Genomic DNA, 22,302 nt, shown 5'->3' with positions numbered 1-22,302 from the left:
TATTCGTCTCGTCGGTTCGTTTTGACTTATAATTTATAGACAGAAAATGCCAGTTCCTTATTCGATTTGAATAAGGAATAAGGAACCAGTTCCTTATTCCTTATTCGCACTGAATAAGGAACCGGATACACATCACTTAAAACTTAGTAGAAATGTATTGCAATAAGAATTTTACATTACAACCAATATATAAATAATATGTTCATTTATATGTGGTTAATTTTGGATTAATTTCATTGATGTTTAAGTGAGAAAATGCCAGTTCCTTATTCAGCTTAAACAAGGAATAAGGAACTGGTTCCTTTTTCCGTATTCAGCCTCGGATAATGAACTGAATATAGATAAAAACAAAACATGTTTAAATGAACAAGATTGTTTTTTTATCACATACATGTAATATAATAGTATATGCTTTAGGTTTTGTTGATTTGAAATTAGTATTCGCATTAGGAAATATCGGTTCGGTTTAAACAAGAAAACCTATGCAAGCGCGAAGAAGAAACATGAATATGTAACGTAATACATAAAAAAAAAGTATTCGAGTTATTTAATTTTGATTTACTTCAAAACTGTTGCATTATTGTTCTTTAAAACCCTATAACAAATATGTTACCCGTGAATAAGGAATAAGGAAGAGTTCCTTATTCCTCATTCGAAAAAGGAATAAGGAACTAGGAAAAAGGAACCAACTTATCACCTATGACATTCTTTGTTATTTATATCTGCAAACAATTAAAGCTTCGGCTTTAATCGTTTCCTGTTTGTTTATTACCTCTAGCTTCTTTCAAGCTGTGTAGTATATTCGATAACAGAAATCTTAAAAATCTCTTAACAACACATGTTTCTTAAAAATAATGTAGACTACTTTTTTATTACATTGCATTATGATCGAATTAAGAAACAAGATCGAACACTCAACCTGGAATACGAAACAAAAAGTGTATGGTCGGCATCGAAAATTAAAGTAGCGAAAATAGTGCATTGGCGCGACCTCCTGTCATTAGCGCCACCTCCTTGGCATTGGCTCCATCTCTTTTGGAAAAAAAACACCAAATTATCTGAGATCGACAAGAAGCCAATATTTCTGGTGATTTCAGTTGGTGGAAATGTGCTCGTCACAAAGGTAAAATACATCGATTTATGTTAAAATCTTTACCATGTCACGACTTGTAAAGGTCATCACGTTTCCAAATGGGTTGTTATTATATGATTATGTACATAAATCTTCGCTGAATCGCACTACATTGCCCGATTTTGAAAATAAAAGGAGATAGCGCCCGTGGTTAACGGCCGTGAACTTAGCGGTGCACTGAGATCAATCTCTGTTGCACATTGAAGGCATACGGTCGTACGGTCGTCAGAAGAATTGCCTTTACAAATGTGTAGAAAGCCCTATCTAATACGAAACAAATACTCAGTTTGTCTGTGTGTCATTATTAATAAGGAAATACTTTGCAAATGATGACACTTCCAGATCTTGGTAAATTACCAGTTTGTAATTGTGTTGTTTTTTTCTTATAATTTAATGGGAATGTATGCATACATGGGCATTTTCTACGGCGTTAACAAATCTTCGCTGAATCGCACTACATTGCCCGATTTTGAAAATAATGCAAAATAATTATTTATAAAAAAAACTAACGCACTCTGTAGCATTGTCCATGACATTTAATAATATCCGGTCCTTCGCGCCTCATCGGAAGTAGCATTGGTTCATTCATTAATGCATCGCAAAAAGGCGGTGGCGCCCGTGATTAACGGCCGTGAACGTAGCGGGGCCAATTGAGATCGATCTCTGTTGCACATTGAAGACATACGGTCGTCAGAAGAATTGCCTTTGTACAAATGTGTAGAAAGCCATATCTAATACGATTGATGAGCATCTTACATGGCAATCTCACATAAACAGTGTATGTCGTAAACTTAACTTTAAACTGGCCTTATTAAAACGAGTTAACTATTTTATTAACTATGAAACAAAAAACTATTTTAGAACTCATATATATTAACGACTATGGATTATTGTTGCGCATTATGGTGTTCAGCAACACAGTCACACTTACGTAAAATACATTCGCTACAAAAACGAGCTGCTAAAATAATACTGAACTAGAAATGGCGCGGCAGAGGCCGACGCGTATCCCCAGGCCGAATGTTTGACCTAGGTGTGCCCCAGGGTTGGTAATGGGGCCATTTATAGCTGAGATTGACCGTATTGTCATAAGAGAAGTTCATCATCAATTAGAAGTGAATTGGTGTAGAAATGAAGAAGTTATAGTAAAAGGCAATTTTGGGTGGGTGTGACATATGTGGGCAGGGCGCCCCAGGGTTGGTAATTGTGCCATGCATAGTTGAGATTGACCGTATTGTCATAAGAGAAGTTCAGTATCAATTTGAAGTGAATCGGTGTAGAAAAGAAGAAATTATAGTAAAAGGCAATTTTGGGTGGGTGTGGTCTATGTGGGCGGGGCCCCAGGGTTGGTAATGGGGCCATGCATAGTTGAGATTTACCGTATTGTCATAAGAGAGGTTCAGTATCAATTTGAAGTGAATCGGTGTAGAAATGAAGAAATTATAGTAAAAGGCAATTTTGGGTGGGTGTGGTCTATGTGGGCGGGGCGCCCCAGGGTTGGTAATGGGGCCATGCATAGTTGAGATTGACTGTATTGTCATAAGAGAAGTTCAATATCAATTTGAAGTGAATCGGTGTAGAAATGAAGAAATTATAGTAAAGGCAATTTTGGGTGGGTGTGGTCTATGTGGGCGGGGCCCCAGGGTTGGTTATGGGGCCATGCATAGTTGAGATTGACCCTAATGTCATAAGAGAAGTTCAGTATCAATTTGAAGTGAATCCGTGTAGAAATGAAAAAATTATAGTAAATGGAATTTTTTGGTGGGTGTGGCCTATGTGGGCGGGCGCCCCAGGGTTGGGATTGGGGCCATGCATAGTTGAGATTGACCCTAATGTCATAACAAAAGTTCAGTATCAATTTGAAGTGAATCCGTGTAGAAATGAAAAAATTATAGTAAATGGAAATTTTTGGTGGGTGTGGCCTATGTGGGCTGGGAATGGGGCCATGCATGGTTGAGATTGACCGTATTGTCATAAGAGAGGTCCAGTATCAATTTGAAGTGAATCGGTGTAGAAATAAAGAAGTAAATGTAAAATAACCTAAAAAAATGAGTGATAATTTCTGACGCGGCCCCACCCCAACCGCTATAACTTTTGACCCAGGGGTCAGATCAAAATTCCAAATAGTGCAGGGTCGCACATATGCTCATAGCTACCATGTGTGTAAGTTTCAAGGTTCTAGTGCTTTTAGTGTAGGAGGAGATAGTGGCCAGGACGGACGGACAGACGGACGGACGGACGGACGGCGGAGATAACCACAATATCCCCACCTTTTTTTCAAAAAGCGTGGGGATAATAAACCATATTCAACTCCTTCAGCTCCCTTATTCAAAGAACTTGGTTGGTTGACATTCAATAACAGATGTACTTTCCTAACTGGATCTATTGACAATTTGTTCATAAGTTTGTAATAGGCGCAATGCCTTCTTATTTCAATAGTGTTATACATATCTCAAATAACAATGTGTACGCTCTTATATCCATCACACACACTGATATATCATCTATTCCGTTTAAAACAAATTATGGAAAACGAGCGTTTTCGTTTCGGTCACGAACCATATGGAATTCAATTCCAATAAGCATCCGACAAGTGTCTTCGAATACTACATTCAAAATAAAATTTAAAGAATACCTACAAACAAATCATTGATATATATGTATGCTCATTTGTTAATTTTTCTATGTTAATACTTTGTTGTGATGTGTCTGATGTGATTTATTTGAAAGATTAATTTTTGAAAGATTGATTTTTGTATCACATTTTGCATATTTTGTATTATCATAATCATCATCGTCATCATTATCACCGTCGGCGTTGTCTTCGTCGTCGTCGACGTCGTCGGAATTGATAAGGAAGTTATTATAACATTTAACTGTATAGTTCATTTTCTTTTTTCCCTTGTATGTTCGTATGCATGTTTCAAAATATATACTTGTGTTTTGTTACTGAAGACCACATTGTAAAAAAGAAATTATTTCCTAATGTGAATTCTTCATGAAATAAAGTTATTATTATTATTATTATTAAAAAAACACTCATAGTTTGTCGTTGTGTCATTATTAATAAGGAAATACTTTGCTGATGATGACACTTTCAGATCTTGATAAATTACCAGTTTGTTATTGGTTTTTTTCTTATAATTTAATGGGAATGTATGCATAAATAGGCATTGTCTACGGCGTTAACAACAAAACAAATATAGAAATGCAAATAACTAATTTAAACCATATGTTGCACAAATATAATTTGATCAGATCAGTGTCACGTGGTTTTAAATGGCGGTAGGATTTTTATGAGAAATGCTCGGAAAAGGTATTATCCCTGTCCAAAAGTAAATTAAATACCTTTATCTAAAAACGTAAATATACATCACGATATATATTGGACTTCAAACCGAAGTGTTCTCAAAGTTAAGCTAACCGTTCGACATTTTACGCACGACAGACTGTAGATATGGGATTTTGGGATTAAGAACTGGAACCGTTATCTATTCAAGACTGATTTCTGTTCAAAATTAAAGTGAAACATGATTGCATCATGGTCATTCTCTAGAAAAATGATCATTGTGTTCGGAAGCCACACATGTGTAAATTTTTTAGAAAACAATGTCAATTGTTGATTTACATGGATTTAATTGAATAAACACGGTAACTGATTTTAAATGGTAAAATATATTTTTTTATTATAACAACAAGATTTTTATCTGTATAAATACATATAACAATCATGCATTTTATTGTGTTCGTGGTTTTCTCTTCAACATAAACTGTTAGGTCCTATTGATATAGTGATTATGATGATATTATTATGATGATGGTGATGACTCTGATGATGGTAATGATGATGGTTGCATATTTAAAGATGACAACACAATCTTGAATTTCGGATTAACGCAATAAGAACAAAACAATTCTTTATATACTCATTTCGGAATGGTCGAGATTTTGGAAAATCCCACTTTCATGTTTGCAGAATTAAAGATGGCACTTTTAAATCCTTTCAAACTCAAATACCGTATCAACCGTTATTATTTTAATTAAGTTTTCATAGAAGGAACAATAGCATGAATAGGTAAGCGCTGTTTGTACTTACATAAAAATTAGATGGTTTTTTTTATTGGTTGTAGTTGTAGAGAGATCCGGATAACTTCTGTGTGTTCATTTGCCCTTCAGAATTACAATGAGCGAACACTTGAACAGGTCCGACCGCCCCGACATGTTTCAAGACCGGGAGCTCCTCGAGGCGGTGATGCAGAAGACCGCCGACGACATGTCCGTCGGCAGTCGGCTGAGTTCGGTGTTCCTTCCACCGCACAGCCTGAGGTCCGAGGGAACGTTGAGTCGCCCCGGCAGCATTGTATCGAAGAACTCCCGACCCAGCGTTATGCTTTCGCAGGAAAAACTCAGTGATGTCGTCGATTCGGTGATGGAAAATCATAACATTATGATAAACAACGAAATTATAAGATTGCACATTACTGTTCTAAGCGTTCTGTCCGTGTGTTCGCTCATTTTGGCGTCGATATCAATCCAGCTTATCCAGGCCTTATCGCAGCAAGAGACGCTGCGTCAAAGTTCAGAATTAGTTAAGAACTCGATTATCGACGTCGATCTGACGTATCTTTCGGTAACGGAGGTGGCGACGGCGCTGTCGACGTTTGTAGTGACGTTAGACGTTACGTGCGTGTTTGTGTGCACGGTCCAGTGTCTGATTGTGGTCAAGTTGCTAAAGGTTAACCTCGGAGAAGAAAGGTATGGTTTATGTCGATTTATGTGTGAGCTTTAAGCAAACGGAATGTGAACAAAAGTCGTTTTCATTAGATCTACTGAAAATAATGTTATACTTAAAAAAGTTATAATACCGTTAAAATGGTAAACACCTATAATACATATACATGTACTCGTTACTATACGTATATAATGGAAATTTGAAAAACATCGTTTTTAAAATGAATAATAAAGTTCATACAGTATGCAATATAAATGATTTTTTCTCCCACAATCATAAGCATCCAAAATTGACCAAAGCTGATCTCGGCGAGACAAGTATGTAGCATCTTAGGCTAACGTATAATATTAAAATAAAATCACGCATAAGGAACAAAAGAAAATAGTAAAATAGCAAATTCGACAATTCTTATTTACTAAAATAGAGCGTGCATATATTAATACACCGAAGATAAGGTATTGCACTCATACAATAAATAATGCATATTCTTTCGGTTTTAAAATACCAATGTAAGTATGGCTTGTATAGCACGTGCTTTCGTTGCTGTTTCCTGCTTGTTTTGGTGCAGTATGCGTTCGTTTTGATTTGCTTGTTTCCTTAAGTTTATTTTTATTACAATAAATATTGAATACATCAAGCCTTAATCAAATACATATATGGCACGCGTATATATTATTAAATGTGCAAAATGAGTTAACGATTGCAGTATGACTGCTCTTCTCTGCTGTTTCCAGAGCCCTCAAGTTTGTGCAAGACTGTTCCAGCTTCCGGTTTGTTGCCATTTCCGGTTTCTTCGTCTCAATACCGGTCTTTCTTGTAGGTACGTCTCAGAAAGGATTGTTAAAATTGTTGTTGTTTAACCTAAGGTGATATTAAGTTTCCTCCATAATGGGAACTCTTAACGATTTAGCACGATTTAAATAAAAAAATTATTAGGTTTCAAGAGAATAAATGTTTACTTTATATGTAAACTCGCAAAACAAGAATAATGACACGGGGACAAGGGACATATATATAATTACTTTTTCGTTCATGTTTTCAATATCGTATCGTAAAATCACACGCATATCTATTAAGCCTGCGTGGATTACTAGGTTGTTAAATGTTTTCCCACTGAACCCTTTTTCGATTCCGGGCGACGGCATTTTTACATTCTTCTTGCTGCAAAAAAAAATTGTTTCGGATAGTACTCCACTTATTATAAATACATTTGATTACATTTTCGGTGGATGCGAACAAGTGTAAACAAGCCGCTTAAATGTAGTAATCGTTATTTTATTTATCTTTTTAATGGCCCCTAGCCCCCCCCCCCTCCTCCCCCAGCCCCCTCCACAGGCATCTCTTGATCTCGGGAGGCATATATCGATGGCCTGACTGTAACTCAGTTAACCCGCCTGTCCATACGAATTTAACCCTAAATGGCAAGTTTTGTAAACCATCAATACCGCTTGCGACAAAGCTTTGATACTTTCAGCGATAATACATTGAAACACTCTCAACGAACCCAAAACACCTAACCACATTTTGAACTTGACATTTGACTTCTTTTGGACGCAGACTTATTAATTAAAAAACGTCTCAATTCTTGGTTAACGCACATGACGCGTTGTGACTTATATCAGTGCTGCTTGCGACCAAGCTTTGATACTTGCATGAATGTTATCTATACATATTCTTAATCCACTAACATAAACGGACTCATTTTGACCTTGACATAAATATGTTTAGGTCTCATACTTATTCAGAGTGTCAACATTCACTGATTACCCAGACTGAGTGTCAACATTCACTGATTACCCAGACTGAGTGTTGTCCCGTAATCGTTCATAGTTCATAGACGACACATAGTTACTAACAATGTTCATTACTCTTAAATTACCGGTATGTAGCCTACCATTCGATATCTCGTCATGCGCGAATTGCCAAGATGACGAGTTTTGCATTAACTCCCATTTTCTCGTGCCGCGCATGGGACAAGTCTATTCTATCTATTTATGTTAATTTCTCTGCATAATACAGGATAAAATATTCAACAACACCATGTATCAGTTTCTAGTCCAATTTAATGTCTAACATACTTAATATTTTCGGTTATACAACTACAGTCTGATAGCTACATGATCGTATCTTTCTCGATCCGTACACCTCCAAGTCTAAACGCTAACTCCACCGCGGAGTGCCGCTCTCCTTCCAAACATCCCCATTTTGTCCCCAAATTAATTTGCATATTTTTCCTTTAAACTTTTGATTGGTCCTCAGCTAGTATGGTTATTATTCATTGGTTGATTCGTCAGAATATTCTAGAAGGAACACTTTTTCATGTATTCACTTGCTTGGCGGATATACTAAAATTTAATCAATATATATTGGTACTAATCAATTTTTATTGATATAGAGTAATTCTGTTACTTTCGTCAGTACTATAACTTTTGTACCCCAGACAATAGGTGACCTTTTCATCTGTGCTGTTTATTGACCATGAGTGTTACTTATAATCTCGTATCTATATGCCGACTCTGGACTCAATGTGTTCTTATTTGAAATTTAATCAGGTCTGACTTTCCATGTTATTGATTCCAATTATACCCCACCCTGAGTGTGTTTGCTACTTTAAATAAATCTTAACCAGGTCTTAGTTTTGTAAATACCTCCCATTATTAATTGTTCAGACTTTATCTTAACATTGCATATATACATTATTTGAATATACATATTATCCTTTTTAATTTCTATCGTAAGAATAAAGTCATAAGAATAAACGATAAACGATATGTTTGCATACTCGCTACTGATATACTTGTCAATATTTCGTACATAAAGAAAACCCAAATATTTCACCCAATTTCTCATCATTATTTGACACAACTTATCCTCTCAATTTGATTTTTATGTATTTTAGGATACAGAAAAATCTTTAAGAATGTAAGTATGGAAGTAAACGAAAACATATTAATACATACGATGTAGAAAATCAAACACGCAAACATGAAAACATCAGTGACTAAAACATATATATGATGAAAATCTGCAAATTATTAATGAAATTTTTATCGAATGTTTCTGCTGAAATAATAAAACGTCGGAATATTTAAATAGTCAATGTCAATCACAATGAAGTGGAATGTGTCACTGGTTTGGAAAATCCAATACGAATAGTGTCCATTTTTGACATCTTCGCTGGAGGCGATGTGGCGTCTAGGTGAAGAGATGAGACATCTGGTTGTAGATGGTAACATGCAGTCGATTGAAGACGGCGGCTTCCGAATGAAGACGATGATTGTCAGTCGGAGAAGCTGTTGGTCCTCGGTTGTCGCACGATTTAGAATACTTCAAACGTTTATTATATATAGTTCTGGAGAATATCTGCATTCATGACTGTAGTATTATAATTAGTGTTTATGTACATGTAATAAAGGTAACACACATATATATATAAGTTCATAGACGATAAAATGTTCACCTAATATATGTACAAAGTACGCGCGATTTTTCATCATCAAGTCCATTCATATCATCGTATCTTTAAAAATCATTTTCGACGACGCGTGAAATGTCCATTAACAGTCCACTCGTTGTATGGTACTGATGCTGGTTCACAATTTGGATCCATGTCGACAATGTTGGATCCTAATTGAAGTCGTCTGTTAAGTCATCTGATTCTCGACGGATACATCGTCGTCGAAGATATCTGCATGTCGATGACATATTCGTCTTCTGTGTCGGGGTGTTAAGATCTGATCACGATCTCAAATGCGTTATGAACGCATGTTGCTGCAGGCAAACCACGCCAACGATGTCAGGAGCGCTGCTTTTCTCCTTAACTTGTATCGCATTGGCAAATCTTATAGGGTCAATTACATGAAATGATAAACGGGCCTTTTATTTACATATTAATGGAATTTGCTATATAAGCACTCAGATTACTATTCACACCTATTATAAGATATACCCAAATAAAATTAATGTGCTAAAGGAAAAACTATACGCTTTTGTCTATTCAATGAAATGCATTGTGCTTTATTATGTTTTATTTACTTTGAGAACAAAAATTTACAAAAAAAAAATCCCTTGTCTTAATGTAGTTATTCTTATAAAGAAACGAAAAAGAATAAACTACATATTCGATCAGTATCAAATTTGTAATGAATCATAGCAATATAGTTGTATCTTTTACATTATACTAATAAAAGGTACACTGCTTTGCTTTTAAGGATATTTACAAACTGTATTAAAATGTTATTTATGCCTAAAATGTTGTTTACTTGAGCGCTGTAGGGCATAAGCTAGCGTTGGTTAATGTCGTTGTCAAGTGCGTTATCATAAGCTGGTCTGATACGATACTAAAGCGTCATTCAATATGGTTAGGTCGATATACGAATTGGGTATTTACCGTCCGTTTCGACAGGTGTGGTCTTTTTGTCATGTTTGTACCCGATTGAGATATATACACAATTATCACTTTGGGAACAGGAAACCTCGTTTCATTAAGCATACTTGATCATATAACCAGATGTTATCTATGGACAAACCTCATTGTTAATATGAAACGTAACACTGCGATAATCTTGGGAAATTGGAATCACACTTATATAATCAATTATTTAAATTTCATTAGTTTGAAGTAACGTTGACCTACGAGCTTAATTGTTTATATAGAACTATGACCGTATCAACAGAAGTTCCCGATAATTGAATTACATTGGAGAAATGAAACCATATTTGTACAATAAATTATTCAAACTTCATTATTCGGTGTGACATAAAACTTTATATAGCCTGTACAAATAAGATTTTCTGTTGACCGCTTTCATATTTACCGTTACAACGATAAATGATGTAATAACAATCTTATATGTCAATAGGTTGACCTGTTCCGTTAATCAACCGTCTGTCAGTTATATAATCCTTCAATTTCCGAATCTTAACGTATGGTATTGAACTTTTCAATTTATATATCCCACCCTGGGTGTAAATGTATTCGTGTTCATACTTGAAATAAATCTTAAATCGGATCTTAGTCTATGTAAATATCTCCCAAAAGTTTTATTACGCTTCAGAGCTGGTTGCTATTGCGCACGGATAAGTGGTATTTCACCCGTATACTAAAGTATGACATTTTCATTTCATTCTAAACCCGTATATCCATGCTAATGACGATACATTATCAAAATCGGACGATACCGTCCTCTATAATCCTGTTTTTACATATATACTACATATACATTCAAAACATATTTCTCTATATACAAAATTTTTGGGGTCTTTAAGTCTCGACATCTATCTCGCTTTATTTTGTAGTCCATTCATTTACATGTGTTCAGCCATTGTCTGAAGGCACGTGAAAATTGCTTTCTTCATTGCGTTATTTGAACGTGAAGTCCTTTTTGTCAATTTTCGTTTTTTGTGTTTTAACGCTACCGCGTCAATTTGCATCTGATCGTCTGAAGAATCATTTTCAAACCTACGTACAGGTGAGTTTTGTGAATTACCGTTATTGTAATGCATCGTATCTGATTCACTGGAGCTTGACTGTATATCCGCGAATTGTTTGTTTCTCAAATGTTTTTGCAATTCAGCGAGCGGTATGTTTTCCTCGTCATCCGTGTTATCTCTAATCTGTCGGGTCTGTTGCGTAATTACAGGTAACCCATGTACTGACGTATTTGAATCGCTATCAGAAGATAATGTGTCGTCCGCAAAGGCTAAATTTGCTTTTCTAATCGGGCGCGCTAGTGGTTTATCTATCATTGGCCATTCATCGATATTTGCGTGCCTTATTTGATCAGCGTGAACTTTAATAGTTGAGTTGTCTAACTGATTCTTTATTACGTATGTTAACGGCGACTTTTGTTCGATTATACGATAATATGGCCTCCATTTACTGTCTAATTTATTCGTACGTTGAAAGTTTTTGTAGTAAACGGGGTCATTGATTTCGAATTTAATATCTTTCGTATTTTTATTCGCATAATCAGCTTGTCTACGTTTCGATTTTTGAATTTGGGCACATACCTTTTTAAATGATTTGTGTTGTTCTTCTAATATTATTTTATGATAATCTTCACCGTGATATTTACGTCTAGGCTTTAACAAGTTGTCTATTGGAAGAATAGGGTCTCTATTAAAAAGTAAGAAGAACGGTGTGTGCTTCGAAGTCTCGGATGTACAAAATCTCATTGCCGCTAAAGACATGTTTAAATGTACGTCCCATTGTTGTACATTTTCTTGAACCCGTTTTGATAGTATATTGTTCATAGTCCCATGTGAACGCTCGTTCATGCCATTAGACGCGGGGTGATATATTGTCGTCTTTACGTGGTCAATGTTCATTGATTTTAATGTTTCCGTGAAAGCTGTGCTTGTGAATTCTTTTCCGTTATCAGTTATAATTCTTATAGGACAACTATGACGGCAATAAATCTCGTTCATTAACAGGTGTATTACGCTATCAGACGATTTATCAGGCGAAGCAAAAGCTTCTATGTATCCTGAGAATTGATCTACGAAACATATTATATATCTATTTCCGGAAAGCGTTTTCGGATATGGACCGCATATATCTATGGAAACAACTGAAAACGGAAACGGCGGTATTGAGGTATCCGACGATATGGGAGCTTTGATTGCTTTTAAGTTTCTACTTTGACATATAATGCACTTAGATACATAATCATTCAATTCTTTGAACATTTTAGGCCAGTAATATTTCTCTTTTAGTGTCTGAAAAAGCCTTTGAGACCCAGGATGTCCGTTTTCATCATGGTATTGCTTGACAACTGAATCAGTCAGGTGTTTAGGTACAAACAGCCTGAGGGTAGGTTCCTCATCTACGTTTGATATGTAGTACAGTATGTCATCAACCGTTAAATATCTATCATCTTCACTCTTGTTCTGTTTCCCTAATCTTAATCTAGCTTTAATCTCAGATATATGAGGGTCTTTTTCTTGTTCTATTTGCATATTAAGCCCTGATATATTATTGTTCGACGCTGTGTCGTCGACTGGGATTGGCTGCGGGGTAATAATATTATCAATTATTTGCTTGTGGTCAATGTTTGTAGAGTCGATTACGTTAATTTCGCGTGTTTGGTCTTGTTTATTTATTTGCGAATTGATCGTAAAATGTTTATCGTTAATATCTAATTCTATTTCTGTTTGATCGCATTGATTATTCCTTATTTTGGTTTTTGGAGGTCGGCTTAAAAAGTCGGCAATAATATTCTTTTTTCCCGGTATATATTCAATTTTGCAGTTGTAACCCGCTATACTTAAGGCCCATAATTGTATTTTCTTGTTTTGCATCGGACTTTCCAATAAATACTTAAGCGGCTTGTGATCACTCTTTATAACAAATTCGGCGTTGTGTAAATAATGGTGCAATTTACTTAGACTGTAAAATATGCTGTAACATTCTTTTTCAATGGTACTATATTTGCATTGCGTGGGGCTTAATCTGTGCGATATGAAAAATATCGGCTTTTCGTCCACATAATCCCCGGTCTCGTTACTGTCGCATTTTTGAGTCAAACAGGCTCCGACGCATTTATCAGATGCATCCGTATACAGAATATAACCTTTTTTTGGATCAGGGTATGAAAGATAAGGGATTTGCGTAAATGAGTCTTTTAATTGTAGGAAACTATCTTCGCATTGTTTTGACCATTTAAATGGGACATTCTTTCTCGTGAGATTAATTAGAGGCTCGACTACTTCTGAATACGACGGACAGAATCTCCTATAAAATCCCGCTGCACCTAAGATAGATCGTACATCGCGCACGCACTTTGGCCTAGGGAATTGTCGGATCGCTTCCACTTTTAACGGATCCGGCCTTATACCGTTTTGATCTATGATGAAGCCTAGGTATCTAGTCTCTCTTTGTAAGAATTGACATTTTGATAGTTTTAGCTTTAGGTTATGTTTACTGAGACTCTGTAGTACTGTATCTACGTGTGATAAATGAGATTGCAAGTCAGGTGAAAATATTAGAATATCATCTAGATACGCCACAGCGAAGCTCTCACAACCTTTGAGTACTTTATTAGCCAATTCTTGAAATATAGCACCGGCGGAGGAGGCACCGAAGGGCATAACATTAAATTGAAATAGACCCCTGAATCCCGAAGCAAAAGCCGTTTTTTCTCTGTCCTCTTCCTTTATAGGTATTTGCCAATATCCCGATATCAAATCTAAACTGGTGAAATATTTACTTTTACCTAATAACGCCAATATATCATCTATTAATGGTAATGGATAGGCAATTGGTTTTGTAATTTTGTTTAATTGTCTAAAATCAACACAGAACCTTTTCTCATCTTTATTATCTTTATTTGAATCATGGTTATTTTTCTTTTTGTCTACTAAAACAATAGGGAAGCTCCACGGACTTCTTGATGGACTTATTATGTTTGCGTCTAGCATTTCGTCGATGGCTTTATCTATGAATACCTTATTGTTTAATGGTGTTCGATACGGCCTTAATTTAATGGGTGGATGATCCCCTGTGTCTATAGTAAATTCTATTGCTGAAGTTTGTGTTAATTCTAAATTATTTCTTGCGAAGAGAGTTCTGTGTTTTAAGAGTATCGGTAGAATATTTTCTTTTTGATTTTCATCTACACGTAAATCTGATAAGATTTCATCTTTAGATAAACCTGATTTCGGCTGATTATTTTTAATAACTTCTTGTACTGAGCATATTTCATTATCATTTACCGATTTTATTCGCCCTATGGCACAGTGTCGTCTAAGCCTTATTGTTTTGTGCGTATTGTTTATAATTAAAATGGGAAATTGTCTATCACGCGTTGTCTTGACGACTGAATTAACAATTGTTAAACCGGGTTCATTATCAAAGAAAGAATTGCTTATTCCATTGAATTCATAATTCGTGTTTGAACGTATGCAGTTTCTTTTAGCTTGAGCAAAGAGTCTATATGCAGTTTGTGGTTTTAACACAGTATGTCTAGTTAATCTCGCTATCGTTGAAAGATGTACATCTTCTTCTAGAGGTACATAACAGTTATCAATCCTCAGACATCCTAAATCAAAGTATAAACGGACACCATTATCTTGTAAAAAGTCTCTTCCTAAAATAACATTTCTATTAACGTTACTTACTACAAAAAACATTTGCTCTTTATATATGCTCCCTATTTTGAATCTCAATTTTACACTTCCGTGGACATGTAATGAATTTCCATTTACCGACTTTAGATTTACTTTTTGAAATATCAGTGCGGGTTTTTGTTTTAACATATCATAAGTACGTTTACTCACGATGCTGACTTGAGCACCCGAGTCTACCAAACTCCTAAATTGATAACCACCTGTTGAAATAACACAAGAATTTGGACTACCACACAAAGCGATATTATATGCCTCGACTTTTTCATTCTTACCATAGACCCCTTTTTGGTAAGAATTTCCTAGTTTTTTCGATTAATGTACGTTTTTCTTTGAGTACATTCTCTACTAAAGTGTCCTAATTTACCACAATTCCAACAATCAATTTTATCTTTCCAATTTTTGTCATATTCGTTCTTGCGCCTGTTACCGTTTTGATCTATCGTATGACAGTTCCGCCCTACCGTATATGCACTTATCTCGCGTTGCCTACGGCGACAGATTTCAATAGAATGACCGTGTTTCTTGCAATATGTGCAAACAATAGATGACCTAATATAATCGATATCTGTCTGAATATTATCGGTCGTAATGTTATCAAGTCCATTTATTTGTGATCGTAACTCAAACCTAGCTCTGACACTTTGCTCATGTACAGCGCTTTTTAAAGCATTCGATAGGGTTGCATGATTTTCGCGCATTAATTTAAGTCTCAAATAATCGTGCGATAATCCGTCAATAAAAATTTCTACTAACTGTTTTTCTTTATAGTCTAAATTTCCTTCAATATTTTCGTATGCGTCAGTCGCAAGAGATAAAAGTCGCTCAGCGTATATTTGAACATTTTCGTCGGTCTTTTGTTTAGTCGTCTTTAATAATGAGAAAGCGTATTGTGGGTCTTGAATTTCTGCAAATCTTAATTTAAGCTGTTCCTTTAAATCAGTCCATGTCCCTATCGGATCATCAGTCAAAAAGCGTTGTATGTAATCACTAACAAGCCCTTTACTAGATTGGTAAGCAACAAATTTTAATTTATTCTCATCTAAATTGGTAAGTGTTCCATATTTTTCTACATTTTTAATCCAATTTTTAAATTCTTTTGAATTTCCATCAAATGATTGTACCACCTGTGAAATAGTCTGAGTGCTTATGGCCGTTTTAACATCTTTAATTTGTTCATTTAAATTTTGAAATAATTCAGGGATTATTTGATTTGCCATTTTGATACAAGCGTTAGGAAATAAAACAGTCACTCACCGGAAGTTGCAGAATGTGTGCGGTCTGATGTCGTTGTTCCCGGCTCACGGTTGTTGTTACTGGTTACAGAAGTTGCCGAAACGGAGTTTCTTCGCGTTGTTTTCCATGGCTTCGTAATTGTAAGTGGTAGTATTTCTTTGTTCGAATCCTTGGTTCACGAGCACCATTTAACGTCCTGTGTCCCGTAATCGTTCATAGTTCATAGACGACACATAGTTACTAACAATGTTCATTACTCTTAAATTACCGGTATGTAGCCTACCATTCGATATCTCGTCATGCGCGAATTGCCAAGATGACGAGTTTTGCATTAACTCCCATTTTCTCGTGCCGCGCATGGGACAAGTCTATTCTATCTATTTATGTTAATTTCTCTGCATAATACAGGATAAAATATTCAACAACACCATGTATCAGTTTCTAGTCCAATTTAATGTCTAACATACTTAATATTTTCGGTTATACAACTACAGTCTGATAGCTACATGATCGTATCTTTCTCGATCCGTACACCTCCAAGTCTAAACGCTAACTCCACCGCGGAGTGCCGCTCTCCTTCCAAACATCCCCATTTTGTCCCCAAATTAATTTGCATATTTTTCCTTTAAACTTTTGATTGGTCCTCAGCTAGTATGGTTATTATTCATTGGTTGATTCGTCAGAATATTCTAGAAGGAACACTTTTTCATGTATTCACTTGCTTGGCGGATATACTAAAATTTAATCAATATATATTGGTACTAATCAATTTTTATTGATATAGAGTAATTCTGTTACTTTCGTCAGTACTATAACTTTTGTACCCCAGACAATAGGTGACCTTTTCATCTGTGCTGTTTATTGACCATGAGTGTTACTTATAATCTCGTATCTATATGCCGACTCTGGACTCAATGTGTTCTTATTTGAAATTTAATCAGGTCTGACTTTCCATGTTATTGATTCCAATTATACCCCACCCTGAGTGTGTTTGCTACTTTAAATAAATCTTAACCAGGTCTTAGTTTTGTAAATACCTCCCATTATTAATTGTTCAGACTTTATCTTAACATTGCATATATACATTATTTGAATATACATATTATCCTTTTTAATTTCTATCGTAAGAATAAAGTCATAAGAATAAACGATAAACGATATGTTTGCATACTCGCTACTGATATACTTGTCAATATTTCGTACATAAAGAAAACCCAAATATTTCACCCAATTTCTCATCATTATTTGACAGTGTCAACATTCACTGATTACCCAGACTGAGTGTCAACATTCACCGATTACCCAGACTGAGTGTTCTATTTAATTCAATGCGACGTACTTAAAGTTTAATACTCTCATCCAACACTCGGCACACTCAGATGACAAGACCTCGCTTTGACCTTGACATTGACCAATGTTTGGACTATGACTTATTCATATTGAAAATGAATCGATATTTTCGAGGCTTACACCTGGGGCATTAGCGTTTATATTGCATTTTATGTTGCAATAAAGGTTTGTACTCGTTTGATCAGTTTCGTTAAAGTTGCGCTTAAAATATTGGCAATTATAATTGAATAAGTAAATTGTTTATCGTTGTGTATCGACAAATACGTCTGTTTTCTCTTGCAGCGCTGGTCCTATACATGGTTTGCACGTTCTCCAAGGCGGCCGCCATCACGGCCACGGTGATACTTGCCGTCGGCGTCGTCTTCTGCGTCGTCAGCGCCGTCACGGTCAGTACCCTTTGCCGTATTGACGCATTTCGTATATTTGGATTATCGAAACGTTGCAAGTACATTTTCATTTCACATATAGCTTTTAAATCCATTGCAAATGCCGTATTAGGATTCGTTATATAAGCATCACAAATTAATATGTTCCTCCGTTAATATTTTTGGGAGCACTGTACCATTGCCTGTGCTAGGTACTGATACACGTATCACGAGAAAATATCAACGTGCTTTATACTCACACATTCAATGGAGAATCAACATACAACAAAGAGTTAAATACACGTATTTCGGTGAAATCTTTTATTGGTTTGTATGTTGCTCTCGGCATGTGCGTAAATGTTTTTGTCAACCGTTAATCACTTCCAGTTAAGGTACGTGGGATTTACCTAGCTCAATATTTGTGAAACAACTAGTTAATTTAGAACTTGTATGCTTATTGATGTCGCTTGCCAGTACGAACACGTCAAGGGATCCAAAAAGGTATCGAGCTTTTTCTTTGAAGGTCCACTAAAAGCGCAAAGGAAGCTGTATGCGTTGCTTAAAAGGCATTTATAACAAGCCCTTTATTGTGTGTTAACAACCACGCAATTATGAATTAAGTGCTTTTTGAATATGTTATTAACAATATAAAAGCAGCACAATTAACATGGAGGGATAACGTAGTATTTGGTGGCTAAGTCTGCGTTTATTGATTAAGTCAAATCAATAACTTTTTTTCCAATCCGTATCAAAACTTGAAATATCCGCCGCATATTTTAGCTGGACTTTTCGAAGAAAAATGAGATCTATACTACAATAATCGCCCCGGCGTCGGCGTTGGTTAAAGTTTTTTTTATAAAGTCAAATAACTTTAACGCTTTCAAAGATAATGAAGAGTTCTTCCCCTTTTTATACTTAAAAAATTGAAAATTTGGTTAAGTTTTGTGTTTAGGTTCACTTTATTCCTAAAGTATCAAAGCTTTTGCTTTCATGCTTGCAACACTTACTAACTCATAAGGGGACTGTGCAGGCAAAGTTATGTAACTCTGACTGGAATTTTGACATAACTATGGCCCCTTTTATACTAGGAAAAAATGAAAATGTGTTTAAGTTTTGTGTTTAGTCCATTTTACTCCTTAATTATCATAGCTATTGCTTTCAGAGTTGGAACACTCGCTAACTATCATAAGGGGACAGTACAAGACAAGTTGCATAACTCTGGTTGGCATTTCGACGGAATCATTGCCCTTTTTTGACTTAGAAACTTTGAATATTTTATAAAATTTGTTTTTAGATGCACTTTACTTCTAAAGTATCAAGGCTATTGGTTCCAAACTTCAAATACTTTTTTACTATCATGAGGGTGCTGTACCTGGCAAGTTGAATTTGACATTGACTTTTGAATGACCTTGAATAAATAAATGAAATGAATAAAGTTTGCTTTATTTGTCATAACTTCTTATTTTGGATCAGATTTGATTCATACTTTGACAAAACACTTACATGACATACCACAATGGACTAATGGACTCCACCCAAACCACCCCCACGCCCCGCCCCAGACCCTCCCCCCCCCCCAAAAAAAAATAAATAAAAATAAAAATAAAATAGAATACAAATTGTTTTTCCTTTATTTTCTTATTTTGAAATATCATCTTATAAATGCCCCCCCCCCCCCACACACACACATTATTACCCCTCTCCACCCCACACACAAACAGATTTTTTTAATAATGGAAAAAAACACACAATTATTTGTATTATTTTATTTTTGAAAGACAGTCCAACCATCCCAACCAAGCTATTGCTATCAAACTTGAAATATACTCTTATTGGTTTGTTTATGTCTTTACAAATGTCCAATAGATTGTGGAAAATATACCTGAACTCAGAATCTTCTATAATGTACCACTTCTTTCAAACATAAGCGATCAATGTTTCAATTATGGTCCTCTTCCAGTTAGAATATTACTATATTATGATGCACCTTGACCTTATTGAATATGAACAATTTCCCCATGATGGCTTACGTCATTCTGTCAAGCACTCGAAAATTCGAGTGGCTGTCTTCTGACAGCTCTTGTTTTTACTTAAACTTCAACAGTTAGTATCAATTTACCTTTTCCATTTTTACGTTGAATTTCAGAACGTTTACCATTGGCGAGTTGAACGATCACGTGGCATAGCTGGACTTCCAGTGTTTGAACATTCGTCGCCTATTCCATCTGGCGAAAAACAGGAGAATGGAAAAGAACTTTCTACGCTGGTGTGAAAGTCTTCTACGAATGAAGATTGTAGAACTGTTATGAAAGCACATGAAGGGAAACATTGCTCATGTTTTGCCTTTGATTAATAAATTAGTTCATAAAGTTTATAGTTTCCACTTGAGGATATAACTTACCTTGTGTTGTTAACAATAATTATAACGCACCCAATGGGAACTTTTATATTTTCCTCTTTTTATGAGGCTCCCAGTTCCAAATTGGTAGACACAGCATTCATTCTCTTCAAAATTGCTGATATAACTACAAAAGTCAACGATTCAAAAGATGGTGTCAGTACTACAATGGATTGACCACGGATATTCGACTATCTGTAACCTGTCTGCAGACGCAAACTTGTACAATAAAGCATGCCAACATTTTCAGCCTACAGCATTCAGACTTCAAATATTTTCATATCTGTCAGAAATTGGTACAGTTATGATTCTTACTCCACTTAGGTTGTCTAGAAAAAGTCTGTTACAACTTGCCACATATAGCGACAGGCGGCGTCTGAAGGAATCTTCACTGCTGTAACGTGCTCTAGATTGAGCTTGAGTATGTTGTGCCCAGGACAAGCAAAGAAATATTTGCAAACAGATTTTGGAAATGCATTTATTCAGTTGAATTTCAATTGGTTATAACATTATACTAATTTTTGTGAAAAACGACCACATTGTATATTTTAGACGCTAGAGTAAACCGGAGAGCAAAACGACTCCCGTAATCTTCAACACTCAAATTAAAACTATTATGTCAAGACAAAGAAACCTTGCAATCTCCGGTCCCGTGCCTCCTACATAGACTGAAGGCATTGAACAGTATTGCATACATTTTGAATCTGTAACTTTGTTTTCAATTAAGCGCACAACGTTAAAAGCGCAACATAACTTAATAAGAATAAAAAAACAAATGTTGTTCACATATATCATGACACTTACATATTAAATGATGGAAGCAACTGTCCATGAACGAAAGACAAATTAAATTTAATTTTCTCATATTATGCAGACTTAAATGTTTCATTGTACAAAGCAGAAAGCAGCTAATTGTTTTGACATTCATAACGCCCCATCGGAGCAAAAGGGTACCATGTGCCTTCTATAGTTTCAATGTCATATGGTACCGTTTTGCACTAAGGGGGCGATATGAGGTTCCTATAATCAAAACTTAATTAGCAGATGTACATAGAACAACTTACTTCAAAATAGAAAGAATTTTATTGGTCAGGAAGTCGGAAACAACTTTTACACGTGAATGCAGGCCTTTTAATTTTCGCTTTGTATAGTGTCAACAACAAATCCCAATCCTAATAAAACAAAGCGTAAATTTTTTTAAATGAACATAGTAGTGTTCTTTTTTATGTCATTCCTTAAAAACAAATAAATAAATCCTCTGTGACATAATCACATCTTCTGATATAAATCTACTAAGCCATTTTCCCAACACACAATCTCAGTCGTAATTAGAATTTTTTCATAAGGTCTCAAACGGATAAGTTTGAACTTATATGCGTCGAACACATGGGCGTATTTAATACTTCTAAATTCCAATATACATATTGTACCATCCGTATTGAAAACAAACCAGAATATCGCCATACTTAAAAGTAGACCAACTAAAAAAACTATAGCGTGTCAAACGTTGCAAAGGCCAACCGCAAAAGCCATCTCGACTTTTCAGTCATACTCTTTTAAAAATTATCCCATGATGCAAATAAAATATGAATATTTTACAACAAACATGGAAACATTGCACACAAATATGAACGTTCAGAACTCACACGTATTTTAAAAATTATACAACAAAAATATATATATAATAATAACACATATTTTGGCTTACATATATAAAATTGTAATACCATATAAATATCGAAACATTTAATTTTGCAACGTTTGACACGCTATGAGAAACACAATTTGGATTCTCTGTCATGTTCCCCAACATTTGATAAATGATGCATGTAGTTGATAGCAACGTTAGTGCAAGACTCTATAATAAATATGTTTATTGGTAGATCTTTTGTAAGGGCGACCTATAAGATGGGCGTTCAAATAATCGCGTTCTGAGAAAACTGGGCATAATGCATGTGCGTAA

The 22,302-nt window shown here is 35.3% G+C and overlaps 1 protein-coding gene across 4 annotated transcripts; it reads left to right on the top strand.

Annotated features, from left to right (window-relative positions):
* Positions 1-4,657: 4,657 nt before the first annotated feature.
* Positions 4,658-20,315, top strand: LOC127879359 (uncharacterized). 4 transcript variants are annotated; one of them, XM_052426135.1, is made up of 5 exons: positions 4,658-4,800; positions 5,309-5,887; positions 6,599-6,684; positions 17,859-17,962; positions 20,088-20,315. In XM_052426135.1, the coding sequence occupies exons 2-5, from the start codon at positions 5,316-5,318 to the stop codon at positions 20,211-20,213; spliced, it is 888 nt and encodes a 295-aa protein (XP_052282095.1). In that variant the 5' UTR covers positions 4,658-4,800; positions 5,309-5,315; the 3' UTR covers positions 20,214-20,315. The 4 variants fall into 4 exon arrangements, with proteins under 4 accessions (XP_052282095.1, XP_052282097.1, XP_052282098.1 ...); XM_052426137.1 differs by having other exon boundaries at positions 4,660-4,783; XM_052426138.1 differs by having other exon boundaries at positions 4,692-4,783; positions 5,269-5,887.
* The last annotated feature ends 1,987 nt before the right edge of the window (positions 20,316-22,302 follow it).

The sequence above is a fragment of the Dreissena polymorpha genome, chromosome 4 (genome assembly GCF_020536995.1).
Source record: "Dreissena polymorpha isolate Duluth1 chromosome 4, UMN_Dpol_1.0, whole genome shotgun sequence".
Classification (NCBI taxonomy): domain Eukaryota; kingdom Metazoa; phylum Mollusca; class Bivalvia; order Myida; family Dreissenidae; genus Dreissena; species Dreissena polymorpha.
Note: the sequence above shows the minus strand (reverse complement) of the source record. Positions and strands in the feature narration are given on the sequence as shown.